Source organism: Rhipicephalus microplus, chromosome 4 (genome assembly GCF_043290135.1).
Source record: "Rhipicephalus microplus isolate Deutch F79 chromosome 4, USDA_Rmic, whole genome shotgun sequence".
In the NCBI taxonomy this organism is placed as follows: domain Eukaryota; kingdom Metazoa; phylum Arthropoda; class Arachnida; order Ixodida; family Ixodidae; genus Rhipicephalus; species Rhipicephalus microplus.
The window spans coordinates 77,095,234-77,118,743 of NC_134703.1; the positions used below are offsets into that span (position 1 = coordinate 77,095,234).

Below are 23,510 nucleotides of genomic sequence, written 5' to 3' on the forward strand. Positions count from 1 at the left end.
CTATGAAGTCATGTTCTGAAATCCGTCGCGACCACTGGAGCGGTACCCAAGCAAACAACACAGCGAATGAACGCCTTGCTTTTGGAATACGAGTGACAGTGTAGAGAAAAAAAAAACGAAAGGACGCCTTTCTTTTATTTCTTTTTATTGAAATGCGGATGCTGCAGGTTTATAAGTGCAGAAGCCTCGCAACACGGGAGGGCAAAATCAGCGAGGCAGAGGGCAGAGTGGGAATTGTGGAGCAGGAAGCATGGGCGTGGAAAACCTGAGACAGCGAGGGAACAGAAAACGAAATGCGAGGAATTTTCTTTTTAGGGAAGAACCTCCTTAGGGTCGAGCCGTGTCCCCTGTCCGTCGGCGTAACACGCCAGTACTGAAATCGCCCTGTAGAGGATGGGGCGGTGCCAGCGCTCGCTCTTGGCACGTGTCGCGGTTTGAAAAAAAAAAAACAGCTAGGGGTGAGGCTCTCTCTCTCTCTTTCGACAGCAGCTGTCATGGAGCACCCGGTAGAAGCCAGCGCTCGCTCTTGGCACGTGCTGCAGTTTGAAAGGAGACCGCTAGGGGTGCGGCTCTCTCTCTCTCTTTCGACAGCAGCGGTCATGGAACACTTGGTAGAAGCCAGCGCTCGCTCTTGGCATGTGCAGCAGTTTGAAAGGAGACCGCTAGGGGTGCGGCTCTCTCTCTCTCTCTTTTGACAGCAGCGGTCATGGAGCACCCGGTAGAAGCCAGCGCTCGCTCTTGGTACGTGCGGCAGTTTGAAAGGAGATCGCTAGGGGTGCGGCTCTCTCTCTCTGTTTCGACAGCAGCGGTCACGGAGCGCCCGGTAGAAGCCAGCCCTTGCTCTTGGCACGTGCTGCAGTTTGAAAGGAGACCGCTAGGGGTGCGGCTCTCTCTCTCTCTCTTTCGACAGCAATGGTAATGGAGCGCCTGGTAGAAGGCGGGAACGTGCCAGAGCTCGCTCTTGTTGGCGGGTGCTGCAGTTTGAAAGGAGACCATTAGGGGGGCGGCTCTCTCTTTTTCTTTTGACAGCGGCGGTCACGGACTGTGCAGTGCGGCAACGCAGTCCAGACTTTCGAGCTCGCAGAGCGGCTGCAGCACGGCAGCGCAGACAAGCAGATCCAGACTCGTGGGCTCGCGAAGCTGCAGTGAAACGGCAGCGCTAGCAAGCCGACCCGGAGCTGAGAGCTCGCGAAGCTGCAGCAGCACGAAAACGTCGGCCAGCTGATCCAGAGTTGGCGAGGGCTCCCGCAGCTGCAGTGAAACGGCAGGGCCGACAATGTAGAGGGGAATTCACGGTTAACAATCCCCCGGAGCTTCGCCCACTAGTCACCATTTACTTCGTGGATATGCTGTGATTTTTTTAGCTCTTTCTTCTCATCGGAAGAGGCGATGACAGCCATGACGCTTCGAGTTTTGTTACTTCTATATCTTTGTCACTTCTACATGTGGTCTAGGAGGCCAAAGGGGTATAGGGGCTCCCTGAAGAGGCCTTGTCAGTCGTGTTCATCTTGTCGGTGATTACTTATCGTTTCCACAAAGCAAGTCGGCGTTTGCACTGCAATGCTACTACAATGAGTTCATCTCTGCTCGAGACGAAGAAGCGAAAACAGTTTTTGCAAAGAAGAAAGTGGAGAATGTGGATGAGCTGAAGGCCTTTGCGCTGCAAAGTTTGTCCTGCACGCATCGAAAAAAAAAAAAACAAAAAAACATCGCAGGCTTCTTTAAGGAAACGTGCATTTTTTTGGTGTTCACTTGCACATTTGTTTTTTATCAACAAAAATGAGTTCAAGGAACCACAGTTGTAAAGGTAAGTCGTTTCAGACAGTGAAATAAATATTTATGGTTAATTTTGGGGCTTTCACTATAACGACCTTTCAAAATAACGAACGAATTGCCGCGGTCCCCTGACGTTTGTTATACCAAGATTTTACTGTATATTTTTATTCTTCTGATTGCAGTGGCAGTGCTCCGTCCAACTTTTTCCTTCCTCGCTGCCAGGAATCGAACCTTCACACATGCGCTTAGCAGCATGATATTTCTGTTGCTAGAGGTAACAATGAGGAAATGCAACAACAAACTGTTTTATTGCGAAATGACATGTGACCTCTATAAGGCGTCAAACTAGCATATTGGAAACGAATGATTGCCGACATGCCTATGATTAAGAGATGATCAATTATTGGAAAACGAGGCATATCAATTCACATGTGAATGGCATACCTTCAGGGCCCGCATTTTTTTGCGGTACTAACAGATTCAAACGTCATAAGAAGAATTTTTTTTTTTCGAATGATGAATGGTGTGCACAATTGCTTGAGATAACCATGTCATGTCACGACAAATTTGGTCCCTAAATATAGTGTTCGCTCCAATCTACACGTCAGAGATGAAAATGCATCGATACGATGTGAAGTGGAAACTAAAGTATGTGCGTTACTTAGCCTTCTATAGTCCTACTTCAATCTGTGAGTACGTATGTACCCCCACATCTCTGTACGCTTGGGAGTGCCAGATTTTACGTGAACAAAAACTACCATCGCCACCAAAGTCTGTAAATCATAAAACCTTCTCTTAAAAAATGCAGAAGAAAAAAATCAGCTAACAATGGAACACATATCCACAAGACAGACACAGAGGCACTGTTTGTCTGTCTTGTGGGTGTATGTTCGCACTGCTATTCACCATCACTACAATGAACCGACTCACGCAAAAAGAAATGTTGAAGAAAAAAATTAGCTGTATTAATCTAAGTTCAGTGTAACGATTACGCCACAACATCAACCACAAGCAATTTCAACTACTAAAGAACTGTGCAGTTCTTTAGTAGTTGACTTAGTAGTTGATTTAGTAGTAGTTTAGTAGAGTCATGATTCCATGTGAAATCAAGTAGTCTCCTGATAACAATCATATGATGCAAAGACTCTGAAAGGGTAATGTTTATATTTTGTAGTGCTTCAATGTCTGCCTGTAGCATCCCTTCAATCGACGTAACCAGGTTTGGTCTTTGCGGCAGGAGCACGGTTATGGGAGTGCTAAACCTTGGGATTTATTCTTTTGGTCATGCTGATTCTTTGGCTCAGAGAACATAGGTGTACAGACAGCCCCCAATCAGAGCACGAGACGCGGTGTCCCAAACAATGGCTTCAGAGATATTGGGTTAACAAGCCAGTGGCATTGCAACTTGCCTCAGCCAGTGTGAAGCAGTGGCAGACATGGTGGATACTGCTAGGAAAAGTAACTGCAGCCCACAAGAAAACACAGATCACCGGGAAAGAAAAGGAGTGAAAAAAACAAAAACAGAAAAGGAAGAGATTTGAGCCCGTATAACGAGCAGGCATGGTCTGTGACCACTGTCACTAGACCAGCAATGCGGTCATTGTGATCAACGAAGCTAATGTGTATCTTCCTGTTTAGCGCACCACCACACATTACAGTGGACTCCTCTTAAATAGAACTCGAAGGGGATCCAAAAAACTGTTCCATTTATCAGAAGTTTCATTTAAGCAAGGTACACATATTTCATGAACCGAAAACTTTATTTCGCTTGCATCAACCCTAGCTTACTTATTAGGATGAGCAGAAGAAAAAAAGGAGTGAGGAGTGGTTTGCTTGGCATGCTTACGCTGCTGCTTCACAAAGAAAGCACCCATGCCTGACAAGCTAGACAGAAATTCAGGATAACACTCATGCTCAAAATAGCGCTGCAAAAGTTCAACAGCCTCCTTAGCTGCACTGTCTGGTGGCACCACTGCACTGGCAATGATGTCATCACACTCATTGCTGGAGGAAGGTTGATCGTCAGCTTGCACTTCGGCAATCAGTTCTTCAAGCGTCTCCTCGCGACAGGTTTGAATGCTTTCATCAATCGTCTCATAGTACTGTCGTGTGAAAGGGGCAAAAGGCACAAGCTGATTAAATACTGCCTCAGCGTCAGCATCAGCCGGGCTTTCCTCTTCATGAGGTACTGGTTCTTGAGCTTGAAAGCCCGCATGATGGAAGCACCTCTGTATGGTTGTTGCCTGTACTTGCTCCCAGGCATGGGCCAAAATGTGAATCACAGCCAACAAATCTACATTGTAGCACTTGCCAGTGTCAGCACAAAGCAGCATTTGGTGGAGCAGCTGTCTGCCGTAATGAACTTTAACGTTCTGTATTACCACTTGATCCTTTGGCTGGATCACTACAATGACATTGGCAGGCAAGAACTCGAGACTGATGAATTTGAGTTCATCAACCTGACCATGGGCAGGATAATTATCCATGATCAAGACAACCTTCTTGCCGTGCCTCGTAAATCTTGCATCTTCCTCCCATAGCCAGTTTTCGAAAATCACCGTAGTCATCCAGGTTCTACCGTTAGCTTTGTACGTAACGGGAACGTGTTGAACGCTCTTGAAACAACGTGGGTGCTCCGACTTTCCTATAACTAAAAGCTTCAACTTCTCATCACCTGCCATGTTGGCGCCCACCAGCACGGTAATGCGATCTTTACTGTGTTTTCCACCACTATAGGCTTCACCTTTGAAGGCGAGAGTCTTTGACAGAAGCACCTTATAAAAATGGCCCATTTCATCAACGTTGAAGACATCTCGCAGCTCAGATTTTTCCGAATTTCCTGAAGCCGCCCCTGTTGCCAATGAATGCAAATGTACCCATTCACTGGAGCACTCTTACCTGAGATTGCCTTGAAAATAAAGCCGTGGCATTTCTTGAAGCGACTAAGCCATCCGTCGCTTAAAGCGAAGTTCTCAACACCCATCTGCAGGGCAATTTCGCGCGCCTTCTGCTCCAGAATGGGTCCGCTTATTGGAAAATTCGAACTCTGCGCACATTTGAATTAAACGAAAAGAACTTCCAATTCTTCGTCCTTCATCCGCATCCGCTCAGAAATGAAGGTTCCATTCTTGGCAGCTCCTTCGATTGTCTCTTTGTTCTTCAGGATCTGCGACAGCATGGACTTTGGGATGTTGAACATTTTCGCCACCTTTGTCTTTGTCAGGCCGCTTCAGTCAAGCTCCTTAAGAATTTCGAGCTTCTTTTCCAGCGAGAGTGCTTCATGGGGCTGCTTCTTCATGCTCTCCATCGTGCCGAAATATCCGTATGTAGTCACGCAAGTAGGCCTAACGCAGCTAACAGCTCCTGCTGCCGCCAGCTGTAGCACAAGCCAGTATAGCCACTAGATTGGCTATGGGGTTGGCTATACAATCTATGGTTGTGAGACTACTTTTGTTATGGGCAAGTCTGTGTTGTGTTTAGCGTTTGTGCCGTTTAACTGCAGGTGACCAATAAGTAGTGTTTTGATTAACCGAAAAATTTTTACTGTGCCAAAACTATAAATCCAGCGAAATGATCCTATTTATTTCCATTAATAAGGAAATTTCGTTTAACTGAGTTTCGTTTATTGGGAGTCCACTGTATCTGCTAAGTTGTCAGACCGCAACATGTCAGTTGTCAAAGCAGAGTAACGGAAGAGGATAAGACTCACTCAGTGCTGACACAGAGGCTTTGTTTGTCACTTCTCCAAACAGGGCACATGAAGCGTTCAGAATGTAACACTCCAGAAGTTCCATCGTCTGCATAAGAGTAATGAGAACAAAGCAGTAAGAACTACCGATTCATCATATGTTGAGCAAGAGTTGCCAACTAAACTTTGTGTTTACTTTCTTACTTTATACTAAATAACCGGCTATATTGAAGTTTGATTCCATTCCCACAATCAAGGTTGAGTGTTCAATGCAATACCCACTCTGAACTTGTCCAAGGCGAGGCCCTTGGCATCTTCGCCTGTGATGACCTTGAAGACAGCAGAAGCCACAGCTGCAGCCAGTTTGGTCAAGTGTATGGCCACTGCCTGCAAGTCCAATCCTGTAGAGTTCAGGTTTGCCCAGCTGTCGAGGTAGCTGTTGTAGTACCTGTGATCATACACGAAGAACCGAGCAGATGAAAAAAGATGCCACAGATTCTCGCCACTTTTCAACGTTTAAGCTTAGTAAACAAAACAGCCAGTGACCATAGCCATTCAGCTCCTTAGATCCCTTGCATCTGCGCCTGATTTCGTGTTATGATTGCCCTGAGGCAAGTGACAACCATGAGTAGATGTAGAACTAGCTGCAATAAACACGACAGTTTCTCGCTAATCTTTCAAGTGATCACGATCGGCAAGAAAAATGATGTTTGGGTTTGTAGAACACTTTTGGTATCATGTCATGATTCCAAAACTTCAAGAGAAAAAAAAAAGAACAAGAAGAAAAGCTGTGATAGTTTGTCAGCGATAGTGATTGCGATCGACAGGTATTTTTACCGCAGTGTAGTTCTGCAGGACCATTTAAGGTTGCTGATCACTCAACTTTTTTTTATCTGCTCACACTTATCTGCTTCACCAATAAGAACTCCATAAAATTATAGGGGTGTTCTGCAATAAAACCAGCTTATGAAGCTTCTGTTGAATCAATGTGCAGTAGCAACTCAAATTTTGAGATTCTGTACCAGACATTTCACAACTTTCTGGACATGATGCATTTGCATAATGGTATAGAGTAAAAAACACAGTCACAATGAACCACAGTGCCGGAATTCAAGTTGTTACCTCACTTTCATGCTGCTATTTTGAACCTTACAGTGGCTATGTGATGGATCTTGAAACTGCACATTCATTAGACTGACGCAAGAGCAGTGTTGTCTGGACATCAATTAGATTCACTTGAACTAGTTGATTCATATTTAAAATCACTATTTGCACTAATCTGTACGTTCTTAGCCAAAAAGATCACAACTACAGTCGAACCTCGACATATCGAACAGCGCGGCGATCGCGAAATAGTTCGATATATCTAGAATTCGATATAAAAAATCACGAAAAAAATGCGTCAACAGCTTGCTGAAAACGACCAACGAACCGTTCAAGCGTGGTGCAGTAAATACTCACTTGAAGATTCAAACATAGTATTTATTGTGTTGGTTTAAAATATTGAAAAAGAGTGGCCTGCTTTTTGTTGGCCATGGCGTGTTTGACGACTGCGTCCTCAATATAGTCCAGGCGATCCATAAGCTGGTGCCTTCAATCGCGCCGCCACTGCGGCGCACAAGGGCCAAGGCAGCTACGACCTCAGCTGATGTCGGGAGCGGGGCACCATCAGCGCTTGCGGGATCAACCTCTGCAGAGTCTTCATTTGGCTGCTCAGCAGAAGCTTCGGCGACAATCACCACATCCGTGAGCTCCGCCATTGAGGAGCTGGGCCTGTCGCGCGCAACAGGCCCAACTCCGAACAGTGCGCGACAGGCCTAACTCCGAACACACGAACACTGCGAGCACAACGACCGATGCCTGCCGATTCTACGGGGGAGGAGCTTGCAACAAGTGCGCAGTGTGCCGTTGACACCATAGAGACTGCAACGACTGCAAGCTGCAAGGCTGCGGCGTGAGTCCGGGTGTAAGCGTGCACATGGCGCGCCCATGCCGGCTCGCCTGACTGCTTTCCCTTTCCCGGCGGCAGCGCGGGGCGCACCTGAGACAGTCGTCTGCGTCCTTTCCCTCCTATACTTTCCTCCTCAATCTTTACCTCCCACTCTCCCTTCCCCGCGCGAAGCCGTGTCGGTGCCTTCGTATTGAAAGAAAATAACAGCTCCGTGCATTTCTCTTCACTTTTCTCATTCAAGAACCTCTACCGCAAGGCTGTGGCGCGCGTACGCCGCTATGTTAAAGTGGTGCTCTCGGTGCCATCAATGTGTGCAGCATTCGTAAATGCCCGCCGCTCTACCGCTACTTTTGAGAGTTGTGGGAAAGCTCGCCACCTGTCAATGGAGCGCGGGCGGTTTGGGGTGGCTGAGTTCGATATATCCATTAAATGTCAAACTTTGTTCAAAATAAAAAATCAATAATGCATGCGATTTCCCGCGTTATATAGGAACCGTTCGATATAGGCAATAATTCGATATATCCGTGTTCAATATATTGAGGTTTGACTGTATATGAATGACAGCGTACCAGATCCCCGCTGTAAGACGATTTCGTGCGACCTGTAGCAGATGCATTTGTTTGTGACATCGCCAGTTCTGTTACTGTGTTTTTGCATGAACAGGTTCTTTTTCATAGAAGATAAATTTACAAAAGCTGATTGGTTATGTCTACAATGCAACTTTTGTTCTTTTCTTTTTCGTTATTAGATGTGAGCGAGATAGCTGGTTTTAACCAAACTAGCACAACCTAGCCATTACACCTGAAGGTCCTGGTGCATGATTTCACGCTGGTCTTTCCGGCCATTGTTCACGTAGCATTGCACGCCTTTCCTGACTTTGGGGCAGCCTAATTGAGGTTGGGTTCATGCCTTGAAGACACATGAAGGTAATGCAAACAGTAGGTGGGAAAGTTGGCCTTTTCATGCATGCGTGAAGGGCCCAATTTTTCCAGAAATTGAAAATTTGCAGAAAAGTGAGCGCCACCAGTTGTGTAAACAGGAAAACTTTTCTCGTGCTTTTGGTTGGAAATGCATTGGCTGATTAACATGTACAAGGCAGCCTTCAGCTGTTCACATGCACTTGTTTTCCTGTTTAAATGCTGAAAATGCATGCCATTAGTGAAAGAGCGTGCTACAGGAGGAAAATATTCCTTACATATTTGTGGAAACGGGGTGGAGTAAGGATTTTTCACATTGCAGACTAAGCAACAATTGAGTGCGGCGATGCCTGCACTGTATACCTTGACTGTTTGCCAGACTCATCGCGACTGCTCCTTCAAGGAAAAACACTATAAGTTGAACCTTCGAACGTCGCACAAAGAACTAAGGTGTGCGCAATATTTATGAAGTCTGGTGGTTATGTGACAACGACAGGGTTCTTTATTACTCCAGGTTGCATCGTTGACATTATTGGCACTGCGACTGTGTTACTGGGTGAGATAATTTTTTATATAGGCATATACAGTCGCCGACCGATTTTCCGGACTCCAAAAATTCGGACTTGTTGGATATTCCGGACTTCATAAATGCACCATCAGGGATCCCATAGAGCTAATGCATTGTTTCGACCAATTTTTCGGGCGAATTTGCCCCTGAAAGTTCGATTTTTCGGACTAAATCGCACGTTTTGTGCCACGCCCCAAGTCATTGTGAACGCCGCCATGTTGGATTTTCTGTCGGCTTGGCTAAGCTTGGTCTTCAGATGCCTTTCCTGTCTCCGAGATTGGAATGCGCACGCCATATTTTAAGTTTCGGAGGCCGTGTTTGCTTTTTAAAAGACGCGGTGATGGATGCCGTTTTTTCGTCTTCGGTCAGCACTATCGTCATCACATCGCACGGGGAGGAGGCGAAAGAAGGATTCTTTTATTGTCGTTGCAGCTTTTTTCAGTCGCCATTCTGCACGTGTTGTGTCGCGTAGCGTCGAGACGTTGTGTGCTTCGCAGCGGCTATCTGCGGCATCGAATTTTGTGTTCTCGGTGCCATGGCTCCGCTATCTGTGCCATCGCGGGAGCCAGGTGGTGTGAAGAAGCGTGGCAAGTATACGACCCTGACGATGGAGAAGAAAGATGCCATAATCAAGCTAATAGAGAGTGGACGTTCGCAGCTAGATGTCGCCGGATGACGGTCGACGCCGGATGGCGGTCGTCGCTGTCGTCATCCGACGACAACGACGACCGCATGCAGCCGTTGGCGGCGGAGATCGCCAACGCGGTGACAGTTTTGTCGAGCGTTTTTGGCGACGATGTCACCTTGGCGCAAATACGGGCAAACCAAATTGCCTCCAAGCGTAGTTTGAGGCAAGGCAGCATCAAGGACTTTTTTAAACCTGCCTGATGCAATAAACTTAAGATTTTTGGCGAAAACGAATTTTTCGGACTGTTCGATTTTTCGTACTTTTTTTCGGTCCCCGCCAGGTCCGAAAAATCGGTCGGCGACTGTATAGTTGAAATCTTTGAGCAATGTGATGACGATGTAAATGTATGTGTGTGTATATGTTTGCAAGTACCGTATTTACACGATTGTAAGACGACTCGAATGTAAGACGACCCCCCCAAAATCGCATCTCAAAAAAAAAAAAAAAAAGAACGCGCGCATTTTACACAAGGAAATTTATTCACGTGGTTGCGGAGGATTATTCATCGTCGCTGGAGTCGTCCTCGCTGGTGCTGCTACCGTCATTGCTGCTGCAGTCCCACAGCACGTCGTCGTCAAGTGCGCACTTCGCGAACGACTGCACCACGGCATCGCGTGGGACGGCCGCCCATGCGGAGAGGACCCACCCGCACACAGTAGCCAGGGAGGCTCTCCTCACACGCCCGCTTGGCGTAAGTTCGCGGCTTCCTGACGAGCGCCGAGTGTTCGAGCACCGAGTGTTCTTCGAGCCTACGGCACTCATGTCAGACAGAAGTGACTCGAGAGAGCCGGTCGTGGACACAAGCGACAGGAGCACGCGGCGACGCGCCCGCTTAGAAAATTGTATCACAAAGAGGAGCTCTTCCGTCAACTACCAATACCCCCCTACGGCGGCTCTTCCATCGATTACCGGTGCTCCCTCAAGAGCCGTGCGCTCGTCATAAAAGCACTCGTAATGCGCGCAGTAGATGCTAAAAAAAGAAAAGCTTTTGTATAAGCACGCGGAAAACTATGCGCTTTGGGTTGAGCGGGAAACTATTCGAGATGACAATACATGGTTCGATTTCGATTCTAAGGTACATGGTTCGATTTCGATTATAAGACGACCCCCCAACATTGGATTGTCAAATTTGAAAAAAAGGGTCGTCTTACAATCGTGTAAATACGGTACAACAGTATTGGGAGTAGGCGATTTCCTAATACGCAATACAGTAGACTCTCAGTAAACGGGAATCTGGTACATGGAACTACTGCTTAAATGGAACTGTCGCCTCAGCAATGCTTGGTTTCGTGCTTGCATTCTGCACCCATGTTCATCTCTCAATAAATGGAACTCTTGTTAAATGAAACACATTTTTCCGGTCCCTTCAGGTTTCGTTTAATGAGAGTCTACTGTATTATGCTTTCTTCAATTCACAGGAGTTCTTCCTACTACACAGAATGGCTGCGGACGCAGCTTCAACTGTTGTGATTATTAAATTACCCGTGCTTCCATCTCAGTCATAGCTCCTGCAGATACGTAAGAGCCCATCCTCGCATACTAACGGCAGTATTTTGCGGTCCTTTAGAAGCATTGATATACGCGAGAATGTGTGCTGCCGTGCTACAAAGATCCGAGAATGTTGGTTCAGCACTTACAGCAAGCTGCAAAAATGCTGTAATCCCGCAGCCATTATCCAAGCAACCCAGCATTTCTCTTTTCAGTAAATAGCCCCGCAGACGTGAACCTGTAGAAATTTGTGCTCTTTTCTTGGTTTAGATGCAAGAAAAACCAGTGAAGAAGACAAGGACGAAGAAAAAAGCTCATTCAATCACACACCATCGCCAGAAGTTTCCGCTGGTTTTTCTTGCATCTAAACATAAACTAACCGGCCTAGCTTTTCATGCTCCTTTCACATTAGTTCACACAAAGCGCTGGCATGTTTGCACAAACTGTAAAAGCAAGGTCACTCGACCATGACACACGAACGTACGACCAGCGGCCAACTGGACTCATGTTTTTCAACCAAAACCAAAGACACCTGAAGAGGGCGCTAGTTGCACCGTTAGTGCACATGCACAGAAGCTCTACCGCAAGTGGTCAACTGCACCCACGTTTATGTGCTAAGCAGTGAAATGCCACAGTCGTGTCATTGTGGCCGGTCAGTGAATATGAGCACAAGTACCTGTTCAGAAACTGCTTGTCGTGGTTGGAGATGACCACAGTGGCAATGTTCTTGTCCTTCTTCAAGAAGCGCTGTACTGATGATGGAGGTAATGGCTGCTCAAGAGGCGATGCTTCTACACTGAGCTCCAGAGGTTGGGCTTGGGCTGCTTTCATGATCTGCTCAACCAGGTTGTTCACCTGGACATAGAAAACACACACTCACCATCACGTTACCTGCAAACCTGGCATGTTTATCGGCCAGTGTGCAGAATGTGACGCCTTCACAATATGTCTATTTGAATAATTCACCTTTTTCTATAAAACTTGATGAATCATACTTGAAGTTTAGGTGAAAGGTCCTGAATTTTTTATGTTCATGGAAGTTTCGAGACAGTTGGCAATTATGCACTATGCACGCACGTGCATAATACTCATTTCCCAATCCTGACAATTATGAAAACACCAAGGCTTTTGAACAGGCTGGCACACTGCAAATTAAAGCTAGTCACTTGAGAAGAAACAAGAGCCCGGAAACTAGGGATGATCAGTCTTACTTATACAATTAAACCCCGTTATAAGAGACACTGATGTAACAGACAAATAGCTATGAGAAACACCAGTGTGCCTACACTGAAATGGGGGTTGATAACAAAATGCATATCTAATACCCTGTCTATGAGAGACACCTCATGTGGAAGACAAGAACTGCTCCCCGGTTCATGTCTCTTACAAAGGGGTTCAGTTCTTGTTTATACTTTAGCGCTCTGAATCATACTGACGGGTGTCCACTCCAACCAAGAATAATGCCTGCTAACTTATGCCTAATTATCTAAGAATAATGCCTGCTAACTTATGCCTAATTATCTAATGATACGTAACTCCCCTTTCATACGCCTGCACATCATCATCCATAATAACTAGGCTTGAGCGAATATTCGAATGCTTCAAATATTCGAACAGATAATACAGTATTCAAATTCGCTTCAAATCAAATTTAAAATATTGAAATTTTCGAATTATTCGAAACAAACGAATACATATTAATTCGCATCTGTGGTTTCACTGCAGTAGAGCGGTGGTAAGTTGTGGAAACACATAATCAGGGGAAATCCGCACTGCTGCGAAGCCTCACTTCAAGGTTAATAAGTTTAAAAGTTTGATGTGCCTACTTGTATGCTCTAAGTATAGGAAGTTTTAAAAAGTAGCATATTTTACAGGTCGTTGCTTGCATTCTAGCGAAAGTCGTATTCTGCTACTATTCGAAGTTGTTGCTGCTTCATTTGATGAAAAAAAAAATTGCATTTACACAGGCCTTGACTCAATTTTTAAAAATATTGTGCAGGCTTGCTAGGTCATAACAAATATGCTTATTTTTCTTTATAATATACGATATACATGCTATTCGAATTTGATTCGAAATTATTTGACCAAAATCACTATTCGCTTCTAACCTAAAATTCACTATTTGCACAAGCCTTTTATAGCTTTTATAGTTGCTGCCCGTTTATTCATCATGAATTTTAATGGTGCTCAGCTCAATCATAATTGGGTCGCTTGGCCACCTCTTCGAAGCTGAAGGTAGCGAGGATTGCACCTCAGTCATTGACACTAAAACATTTATTCAACACATTTCAGTTCCTCGACACCTTTAACAACATTATAGACTTATTGAGCCACTTATTACACAGTACCCCTATGTAATTGAGAAGCAAGACTTTGTCTACAAATTGACTTTAGCATCAAATCTATTTCGGAGTTGAACAATTTTGATATCCACACCCCTAGTAAACAGCCATTAAGAGGGTAACACGCACCGTCCGGTTCACTTCAGCAGAAGCTGTCGAGACAGGATCGGTGTGTAAGTAAACAGTGCTGGAATTTCCAAGTGGTGCCACTTGGCTAAGCTCTACAAAGTGAGAGATGTGCTGCAGGGCTAGATTCGCCGGCTGCGCCTTGGCTGATGCCGGCCGTCCGACGAGGGGGAACTGGCCCTTTTCCATGTCGTACACAATTCGACTAGAGCCAATGTAATCGAAGGCTTCCTGAAATAGAGAACCATGAAGCATTGAGCGAAGCATACAGAACTATGCTGAAGAGAACAAAAACAGACTCTTGTTCTTAATAATGTGCACACTGCAGCAAGTGGCCCAACAGCAACACATTAGCCAAGTAAGCGATGTGTTGCTCACAACTACCGAGAGACGATTGGCTCCTTGCAATGTATAGGATTTCGATGAAAGGTGTCACTTCTTGCTCAGAAGCAGATTGTGGTACAGACGTATGCACATGTCCGTGAGCTCTTTCAGTCACCGCATGTTTTATACCCAGTAATGAGTTTCGAAACTCTCTTTGGCGACCTCTGACATTAGCGCCGTGGCACATAAACTTCGAAAAGGCTTGAATAGAGAATGTCTAGGACTAGCTTTTTAGATACCACTAATCCTCATTTGACAGCTATGAAAGTAATCAGAACTAATCGGGCAACATTTCTTAGGCCTTATCATAAATTTCGCAGCACTTCTGAGCAAGAGCACCTTCCCCAGTGTTCCTTGTATTATCCTTATGTCAAGAGCAGGTGCAAAAAGGCACTTTAGTATTTTACACGATCTTGTATGGCTTGCGGTGTGTGCCTGGTGTTCCAAGCATTATTATAATTGGTGTTTGCTGCCCATGTATTCTCTTCATATTTATTGGACCAGTCGTGTATGAAGGAGTCGGAAGTAGGAGGTTGCTCAATTTGTGTGGCACAATTTCTAGTTGACAGACAGAAGGTTACAGATGTGGTAACCACTGACAAGAAGTTGTTCTTGTTTTCATTCAATTTCATCTTACTTTACCTCAATAACTACAGTTAAAGCTTGATTCTATGAAACCCAGTTTTATGAATTTCCCAATTTAATGCACAACTTCGGACTCTCTCTGCACTCGCCCATAGGCTTAATGCTTTTATGAACTCCAAATATTTAAAGTAACTTTGCTGTGAAGCTCAATTTAACGAATCATCTTGCAAAGAAAATGCACAGAAAAACATGTTTTTCCAAGTTTACGGCATCTAGAATATCTGGCAATGTGCTGCCAGCACCTCAGCTTGCTCTTGTGTTCGAAAGGGCACCACAGGACTGCTGGCCAAGCGTTGAAAGGGGGGTTGTCAAGTGTGGACAACCAAGGAGCTGACAAGTGGTTGTTAGAGAACGTCTCCGAGATCCTGAGGAGGTACTCCATGCGAGATGTCTAAGACATTGATGAAAGTGGCCGGTTTCATCGAATGCTGCCAAAAAGACGCTTGCTCGGAAAAGGGAGTCTGAGGATGCGAATTATATGGATGCTGTTGAAGGTTTTGTGCCCACACCGAGCCAGGTGATGGGCACCATTGACCTGCTTAAACAGTTTGCTAGGGCACACGAGGGTGGTGTTGACGCTTTGATATCACTGGCCAGATACGAGAATGGTGTTCTCCCGCTGCTGACGAAGCGTGCGTAGGCGAAAATCATCAGCTTTTTCACTTGCCAATGAATACGTCATTCTTCTGACTTTAAGAAGTTCCCGATATAATGACATAGTTTGTAGGTCTCAATGACTTTGTTCAATTGAGATTCACCTGTACTACAAATCTGTCAAAAAGTAGAAACAACACCTTATAGTACACTTTTTTTTTGGCTTCAGCAAGTTGTGCTAACAAAAAATGGTTTTCATTGACCGATTGCCTTTAGTTTGATTCATTAGAAATTGGCCGCAGTGGCTGTGAAAGTACTTACTCCATTAAACATGACAAAGAGGACATTATTCTTCTCAAACTCTGGTTTCTGGGCCACCTTCAGCTGGTTAAGCATCTGGGCTGCTATGAGCAACGTGACGAATCCGGAGACTGACGAGTCAGCGCCGGGTGCGAGGCCATCAAACATCGAGAATGTGTCAAGCTGCAAGAAGAGTATGGTGAAAAAAAAAAAATAAAAAGTCGATCTGCTGTAGTATACATGCAAACCCTGCCAAGAGCCCCTTTGATGGTCAATATTTAATGTGGGAAGAAAGGAGGCTTTTTTTTCTCTCTCGTTTGCTTGGCTAAATTAAAATTTCTGAAACTTCATATGTTAGGGCTATGGCACCCACAGATGATAAGGTACTTCATTTTTATCGATCAGGAGCTACGCAGGGCCCAGTAGATGCCGTCAAAATTTGTGATGTCACTGTGTTTGGGGCGGGAATCTCAAGGTGATGCCTCTACTCGTATCTTTTTGCTTGTTATCTCACTTCCAAAGTGTTGTGTCAGGTTAAGAGTGGTGTTTTAAGGATTGAGAAATTGTACTTTAATAACACGTGAAAAATCGTTTAACTCCTTAAGTGTTCCTTTAAAGCCTTGCAGCGTATTAATTTCAAAATGTCAAAAGCAAGGTATAGAAGTAAGCCTGAAATAAGGCCACAATAGTTTACCATCAAGGAACTTCACCAAGAGTTCCAATAACAGGTCACCTTATGATTAGTTTCGATAACATTTATCAGCGAGTGGCCTGCCATTTTAATGCGAGACAAGTAACATTTATGACGCGCACGACCTGTTTGGAAGAGGGTGTGCATGATTTTCTTACCCTTGCACCCACGACCACCACAGAACGGTTGCTCACAGCCTTTTCAGTGGTTGTGGCGTAGAGTGTAGAGATGACATTTCTATCTGTGAGAGGATCGCAGTAGCGCACTGTATAGAGAAATAGAGATGAGATGAGAAAATGCAAGGCACTGTCTTGGGTTGAATAATCACATGCCCGCCTCAAAGGGTTGTCTTCATTTTTGCCTATGCATTCTGATTCAGTGTATAGGCACCAAAGTATGCACATGTTACGGAGAACTCGGTGGGTTGCATATGCGAGTCAAGTTTCAGACTCGGCGTGATGGCGTCGCATGGCATGTATACATAGTGGCACTGAGACCGAATTCAAACTCAGCCATGTTACTGGCGTTTCGATGCAACAGTAAAATACAAGTAGTTTGCTTGGCCTAAGTTCTCGTTGAAGAAAAAGTATTGGAGACATTTTGCGATTGCTACCTTGATTACCTGTCCAATCCTAATGAGAGCAATTGCTTTTGCTGTGAAGGTGCTCTGATTTACATGTGCTATATACTAGATGGCACCATAGCATTTAGTGTTCAAATACAAATTAAGTTACTTTCCGTTTGACTAGCTATCTGGAAGGAAGTAACCACCAATGTTATTTGCCCTGTCATGACAGTCACCATCATCATCATCAGCCTGACTACGGCTGCTGCAGGGCAAAGGCCTCTCCCATGATTCGCCAATCAATACGGTCTTGTGCTTTCCGTTGCCACCTATACCTGTGAACGTTTTAATCTCATCGGCCTACCTATATTTCTGTCTCACTTTCGTGCGTTTGCCTTCTCTGGGAATCCGGTCGGTTACCCTTAATGACCAGCGCTTATCTTGCCTACGTGCTACGTGCCCAGCCTATGTCCATTTCCTCTTCTTGATTTCAACTATGATATCCTTAACCCCCGTTTGTTCCCTAATCCACTCTGCTCTCTTCTTGTCTCTTAAGGTTACACCTACCACTTTCCTTTCTATCGCTCGCTGCGTCGTCCTCAATTTAAACTGAACCCTCTTTGTAAGCATCCAAGTTTCTGCTCTGTAGGTAAGTACTGGCAAGATGCAGCTGTTATATACATTCCTCTTGAGGGTGCCCAATCCTCTTGAGTGGCAGATTACCATTCATGATTTGAGAATGCTTGCCGGATGTGATCCACCCCATCCTTATTGTTCTAGTTATTTCACTCTCAAGGTTTGGCTCCACGGTTACTATTTGTCCTAAGTAGAGATATTCCTTCAGAAGTTCAAGCGTCTCTCCACCTACCACAAAGTGATGTTTTCTGCCAAGACTGTAGTACATTACTTTAGTTTTGTGCACTTTTCTGCTTTCCAAGTCCAGTTCAGTCTTCATGGGCTGTAATTCGGCCCCCGAGTTACTGATCAAGACAATGTGATCGGCGAATCGCAGTTACTAAGGTACTCTCCATTAACTCTTCCCAATCTAGGCTCCTGAAAATCTCCTCTAAACACGGGGGATGAATAGCATTGGAGAGATTGCGTCTCTCTACCTTACACCCTTCTTTATTAGGATTCTGTCGCTTTCTTTATGGAGAACAATGGTGGATGTAGATCTACTGTAGATTTCTTCCAGTATGTTTATGTAGGCTTTTTCGATGTCCTGATTCCACAGTGCCTGCCTTACTGCTGATGTCTCGGCTGAGTCAAATGCCTTCTCGTGATCTATCAAGGCTATGTATAGGGGTTGGTTGTATTCTGCACATTTCTCTATTACCTGTTTAATCGTATTAATATGGTCTATTGTGGAATAGCCTGAACGAAATCCTGCTTAGTCCTTTGCTTAATTGAACTGTAATGTCGCCCTAATTCTATTAGTTATTAATTTTGTAAATACGGTAGTTTGTAGAGAACAGACAGTATGCTGATCCGCTTGTAATTTTCCAAGTCCTTGACGTCTCCTTTCTTATGCATTAAGATGATGTTGGTTTTCTTCCAAGGTTCTGGTACCCTTCCCATCAAGAGACACTTCGTATATAAGGCGGCCAGTTTTTCTAACACAATTTCTCCGCCATCTTTCAGGAGGTTCGTTGTTACCTTATCTTCACCAGCGGCTTTGTCTCTTTGCATTCTTTCTAGGGCTTTCCTCACTTCCCCCGTTGCCACTGCTAGAATGTCAAATTCCTTTGGACTATTATTGTATTTAACGATATCATCCTGGTTGTTTTGGCTTCTTTACAGCTCTCTGTAGAACTCCTCCGCCACCTTGACTATCCTATTCATATTGATTATGCCATTGCCTTCCTTGTTCCTTAATGCATACATCCCTTTTCCACCTATGCACAAGTTTGCCTTTGCAGCTTTCTGGCTTCTGCAACTTTTCACAGCCTGCTCAATTCTCTCCATGCTATACCTTCCGACATCAGCTACCTTACGCCTATTGATTAACTTCAAAAGCTTCACTAACACTATTTCGTCGGATGCATTTGAAGTTTTCATGGTTTGCTGTCTCTTAATAAGATTTTTTTCGTCTACTGAGATAGTTTGCCACTGTCCTGACTAGTGACCGTACCTCTGACTTCTATTCCACACTCCTTGATGATAGTAGTAAGATTATCGTTCATTGCGTCAAGGCTAACATTGGTTACGACAGTAAAGGCAATTAAGAAGGCTTACCACAAAGCCTCAAAAGAAAAAAATATAAATGCGTCAACCCGGGGCTGCATCTGTCTTTCCTACTTACTGTTATTAACCATATAAACTTCCAAATGACTGCACGGAAGTTCAATACAGTACATACAAGCACATTGTATTCATTTAAAAAATATGGTGACAGTTGCAGACACAACAATTTGCATTTTCAATTGATAGAGTAGCCTCATCATAATTTAATCTAGAACAAAAAAAGTCTCGGTACAGGTTATTTTTTTTTACTATAAAGCTAGCTTTCTTGTAGCACATTTTGTCAGGTCAATAGGTACTTAATCATTTAGTGATTGGTGCTAATGGGCATATCTTAACTTCGTGAAATAAAAAGAAAATGTAATGCCACTATTGAATACGCTCTATACAATATACATGAATCCCCATATATACACTCCAAAAACAGTTACAATATCCTGGGGGTCTTTTCACTACACAAAAATAATTATTATATAGTTTGCTTGCATTTCCGTCTTTTTCTTTTAAAATCCTCTATTGCATGGAGTCTCATATTTGGCAAATACCAATTAACGTTTTTTATAACAGAAACAAGAAACTTAGTTGAAAATGTGATACTGTCACATTAATTTCTGTAGTTATGCATACCTAAAATAATAAAAGTGCTGTCATGCCATGTGCAGTACAAAAAAACAGACACAAAATAGACTCCACAATACATGTGCCTGTTTGACATGTGAACAACACCTAGCATTTTTTTCTTGCATTTTTTTTTGCAGCACGAACATGAAAAAATTATTTTGGCACGACTCCTGGCTTTAAGATTGGCACTCATTGTTAGTTTACTCAATTCCTTTATCAAATACGGTATACAGTTGCAAATTATTATGTGCTATATATTTGGCACACTATGCATTTCAGCGAGAAAATGCAAAATATGCTTCCATCTGCATTCTGCTGCACAATACAAACATGAGAAAATAACAGCCTCAGACAGCAAAGCTCTGCTGTGCAGGATTTAGGTTGCTTTGGTCACTTTTGAGATGCTCCACGAAAGACTGAAGTGCGAGCAAAAGTACCTGGAAATTTTCGGTTGCATCTTTTAGCGAGGCAACATGAAAAAAATATGCAAGGTCTGGTGAATACACGTCAACGTTTGGATCTTCCAATTTTCTCGGCAACTGACATGCCCAACTACGATTCAGTGGTCAGTAATTTGGACAAAAAAGCATAGTGGGTCAAGCAAATGTGAACAGGCAAGTGTGTACCCTGCCATTTTGTGCATAAATATCAGCCATGAGATGCACTAAGAGAAATATTCAATAATGCCTGAACAGAGAAAACAATAGTTTCGAATTGTTCCACACACTATGCTATGAGCAGCACAATCAATTAGATTTCGTTTTTTAACAACAGCAGCAACATCGCTCACTTATCTGCATGACGTGCCATATTTTGCATAAACCTGTATTTTTTTAACTAGTCCCAATAACCAGGAAACTTCATCAATTTGATGATAAAAGCTGAGAAAATAATTCTTAAATTAAGTGTCTCATGCAATAGAGGGTCAATCATGTGCTTGCTAATTTCTCACCGATAATGCTATGTCGTGCCGATGGCACGCACAACATTCTGGCCTGGAATGGCTGAACATGCCGCATAAACAATAAAGAAAAGTTTGGATGATACATGACGATCGTTACCGTGTGACAAAAAAATGCTTCAGAAGTCACCAGTGTTTTAATAATTCAGGCAAGGTTTGTTGCAATTCAGGAAGACAGCCTACTAATGCAAGACTCCATGCAGTAGTATAGCCGTGAACGCTGGATAGAAAGTAATGAACGATAGATAGAAAAATAATGAAGATAGGACAGTGTGAATAGACGGGACAAAAAGTTACAAGCACACATACACTTATTGTTGTAAATTTGGGTGTCGTCTAGACGCATTGTCCCACGTTCAGTATGTACCAACTAGCCCGCCAACAACAGAGCTTTATAATACCGTCCGCAAAGCTTGTGCGCGTTACGGGCATAGCGGCAGCATTCGCCGCTCTATGGAAGCCCGCAAGAGGTGAGCGTTTGGCATATGTGTAACGCAAGCACAAAGCTTTGCATTGCACTGTTCTAAAACTCGCTAACCCGTGTTACAAAAATAACGAGCCAGGCTAAGCACAGAGAGGGATGAGACCACTCACGAGGGTTCATGGTGACCAAGTTCTCACTCCGCCTGATGCAGGTTACGCTGTCTTTGGCAGCACTCATCCTGCTTCTCAACTGGGCTGCACAAAGGGGCCACTTGCGCTCGTGCGAGCCTTTGTCGGGCAGGTTGTGCTCGTTGAAACACTGGAACAAAGGCAGATGAATAAACGGCAAGTTCAAGTGTTGGACCACAATGCCCACATGGTCATGATCAGCATATCGATGTCATTGGGAATACAAACTTTCTTTTAAAAGACCATACTTTCGTACACCTACATACTCAACCTGACAAACAACCACCTGTGGTGGATCACGTCGCAAATGATGAAATAAGGCGGATGGTTGAAGAAGGTGTTTTAACAAAGATATAAAAAAATACTCAGGGGGGTTATTAGCATCTTAAACTGTTACATACTGAATTTGAGTGATGAAACAGTAATAGAACAAAACGAACATAAGAGGACGCAAAGACGCCACTTTCTTCCCGTTTTCATTTTTTTCTAGAGCTGCTTCATCGTTCACATCCAGAAGTTGTCTTAATATTCTATAAGCCAGTCACAAAATAAGCTAATCCTTGTAAAGTTCAACATCTGGAGCCCTCTGCAATGGTGCCTCTCGTAGTCTGAGTTGCTCTGGGACATTGAACTCCTCAAATACACCAAACAACCATTTCCAAAGCAGCTGACAGCATTACTAACTACAGTGCAAGTGATTTTTTTTTACTATCGATTATGACGCAAAGTTGAGAATTCCTAGCTGTGCAGTAGCTTCTCTAATGAAGTGACCTTCTAGTAAAGTTGAACAGCACCAAAGTCAGTGTTACTGACTTCTGGTAAAAAATTTGGGAACAAAGTACCGACTATGTTGACACAGATTACAACAGTCAAGACACTAGTGCAACAAGCTTCTTGAATGCTCGACACAGAAGAAGTATTTCAACAGTACAACAAAGACTCACCTTATTGACGATGATATCAATACTTGTCTCGTTATCCACTAAGAAGATGGGAAAGTTCCAGCGAGTAAAAAACATATCTGTCCCCGGATTCTTGGCATTCCAGGAGACCTTCTTGCAGCTAGAGTACTGGTTATGGTCTCTGTACAGGCCTGAAAGACAACCTGACGTCAGGCTGTTGCCATACACTAGAACATCTTGGCCATTTGGACTTCATTTAATATAGCGTAACCTCGACAGCAAGTTTTTTTTACATTTTTTTGTTACATTCATTTACGGTTCGGCATTTTTTTAAGATGACAACTTTGATAACACCATGCCAGTGGAATTGTTCATAGCTGAATGGACCTTTTTGCGGTCCGAACAATGCCTCCAGGAAAGATTGCCAAAATGGAAACTGGGGGTTTCTGGCCCCCAAAGTTGTCAGTAGAAAATATCGGGGCCAAGTATTTGTCCTGACAATTTGCAAATGTCGCCACCCAGTGACCATCAAGAAACATGGCACATGTGACGTCACCAGCACTGCGCATGCTGTCTCCTGAAACACACTCACTGAATTCAATACACTTACTGAAAATCGTTTCAAGTCATTACTATTTGAAAACAATACTGAATACAGCTGACTATTTTTCAGTTGCACAAATGTACTCAAGGTGTGCCGTTACTGAAGTTGTACTAACATTCATTACCCAGTGTCAAAGCCATTTTGCATTACCTTTAGAGCCGTGTTAATGACCAGAAATCTGCTACTGTTTTTCATTTGTCGCTTTGTTCTGTCAATATTCATTTATCCTTGCTTAGTGTTCCAATATTCTTTATGTAATGAGAATTGGTGTGCTTGTATGCAGCCTATGTATGACAGTAACCCAAAACTCATACAATGTGTTCGACTCTTGCATTTATGTGTCACTGCTGCATATCAGTTGACACTGCAGTTTTTTTTGTATATTCAATGTTGTAAGGTGATAATGTTCAATGTCCTCTTATTGTGTGCATAATCTGCTCACTGCTGCCTAACCAATGAACAAAGCAGGAGCCTCTGTCGTCAGGCCTTGGTGAATTTTTTCTCACCACTGTTTTTGTACTGTTATAGAATACGCGAAGGTTACATTTTTTTTCTTCAGGATGCAGCACAAGAACAATATTGACAGCACACAGACTACTATAAGGCTTGCCACTAAACTCACCAAAGCCATCATTTGGACACGTGCTGTCCGGCGAAAACCCTTCACTTGGGAGGTTTTGCCCACTTCTTAGCACAATCACACCAGTAACTCGGCCGGATTCTTGGAGCTTTGTCATGTTACCCCTGAGAACGTAAAACGAAAGTAGGTTACAGGGGTCAGTATAAATGCTCTGCGAAAATTGAATGGAACACGGCGCTGCGATCGCAGAGCAAATAAGCGTCACT

At 43.9% G+C, this 23,510-nt stretch overlaps 2 protein-coding genes across 2 annotated transcripts in view; one reads left to right on the forward strand and one right to left on the reverse strand.

Moving 5' to 3' along the window:
* LOC119172759 (ornithine decarboxylase) overlaps nucleotides 1-23,510 on the forward strand; it is a 96,739-nt gene that overhangs the window by 41,872 nt on the left and 31,357 nt on the right. The window lies entirely within an intron of this gene.
* The window catches only part of Nct (Nicastrin), a 32,756-nt gene that overhangs the window by 8,387 nt on the left and 859 nt on the right, over nucleotides 1-23,510 (reverse strand). The window contains exons 4-12 of the mRNA XM_037423183.2: nucleotides 23,287-23,408; nucleotides 22,103-22,251; nucleotides 21,141-21,288; nucleotides 16,317-16,423; nucleotides 15,489-15,650; nucleotides 13,548-13,775; nucleotides 11,753-11,931; nucleotides 5,747-5,912; nucleotides 5,486-5,573 (exon numbers count right to left, since the gene is read on the reverse strand). Of these exons, the coding sequence (XP_037279080.2) occupies nucleotides 5,486-5,573; nucleotides 5,747-5,912; nucleotides 11,753-11,931; nucleotides 13,548-13,775; nucleotides 15,489-15,650; nucleotides 16,317-16,423; nucleotides 21,141-21,288; nucleotides 22,103-22,251; nucleotides 23,287-23,408 (1,349 nt within the window). The remainder of the gene's footprint in view (nucleotides 1-5,485; nucleotides 5,574-5,746; nucleotides 5,913-11,752; nucleotides 11,932-13,547; nucleotides 13,776-15,488; nucleotides 15,651-16,316; nucleotides 16,424-21,140; nucleotides 21,289-22,102; nucleotides 22,252-23,286; nucleotides 23,409-23,510) is intronic.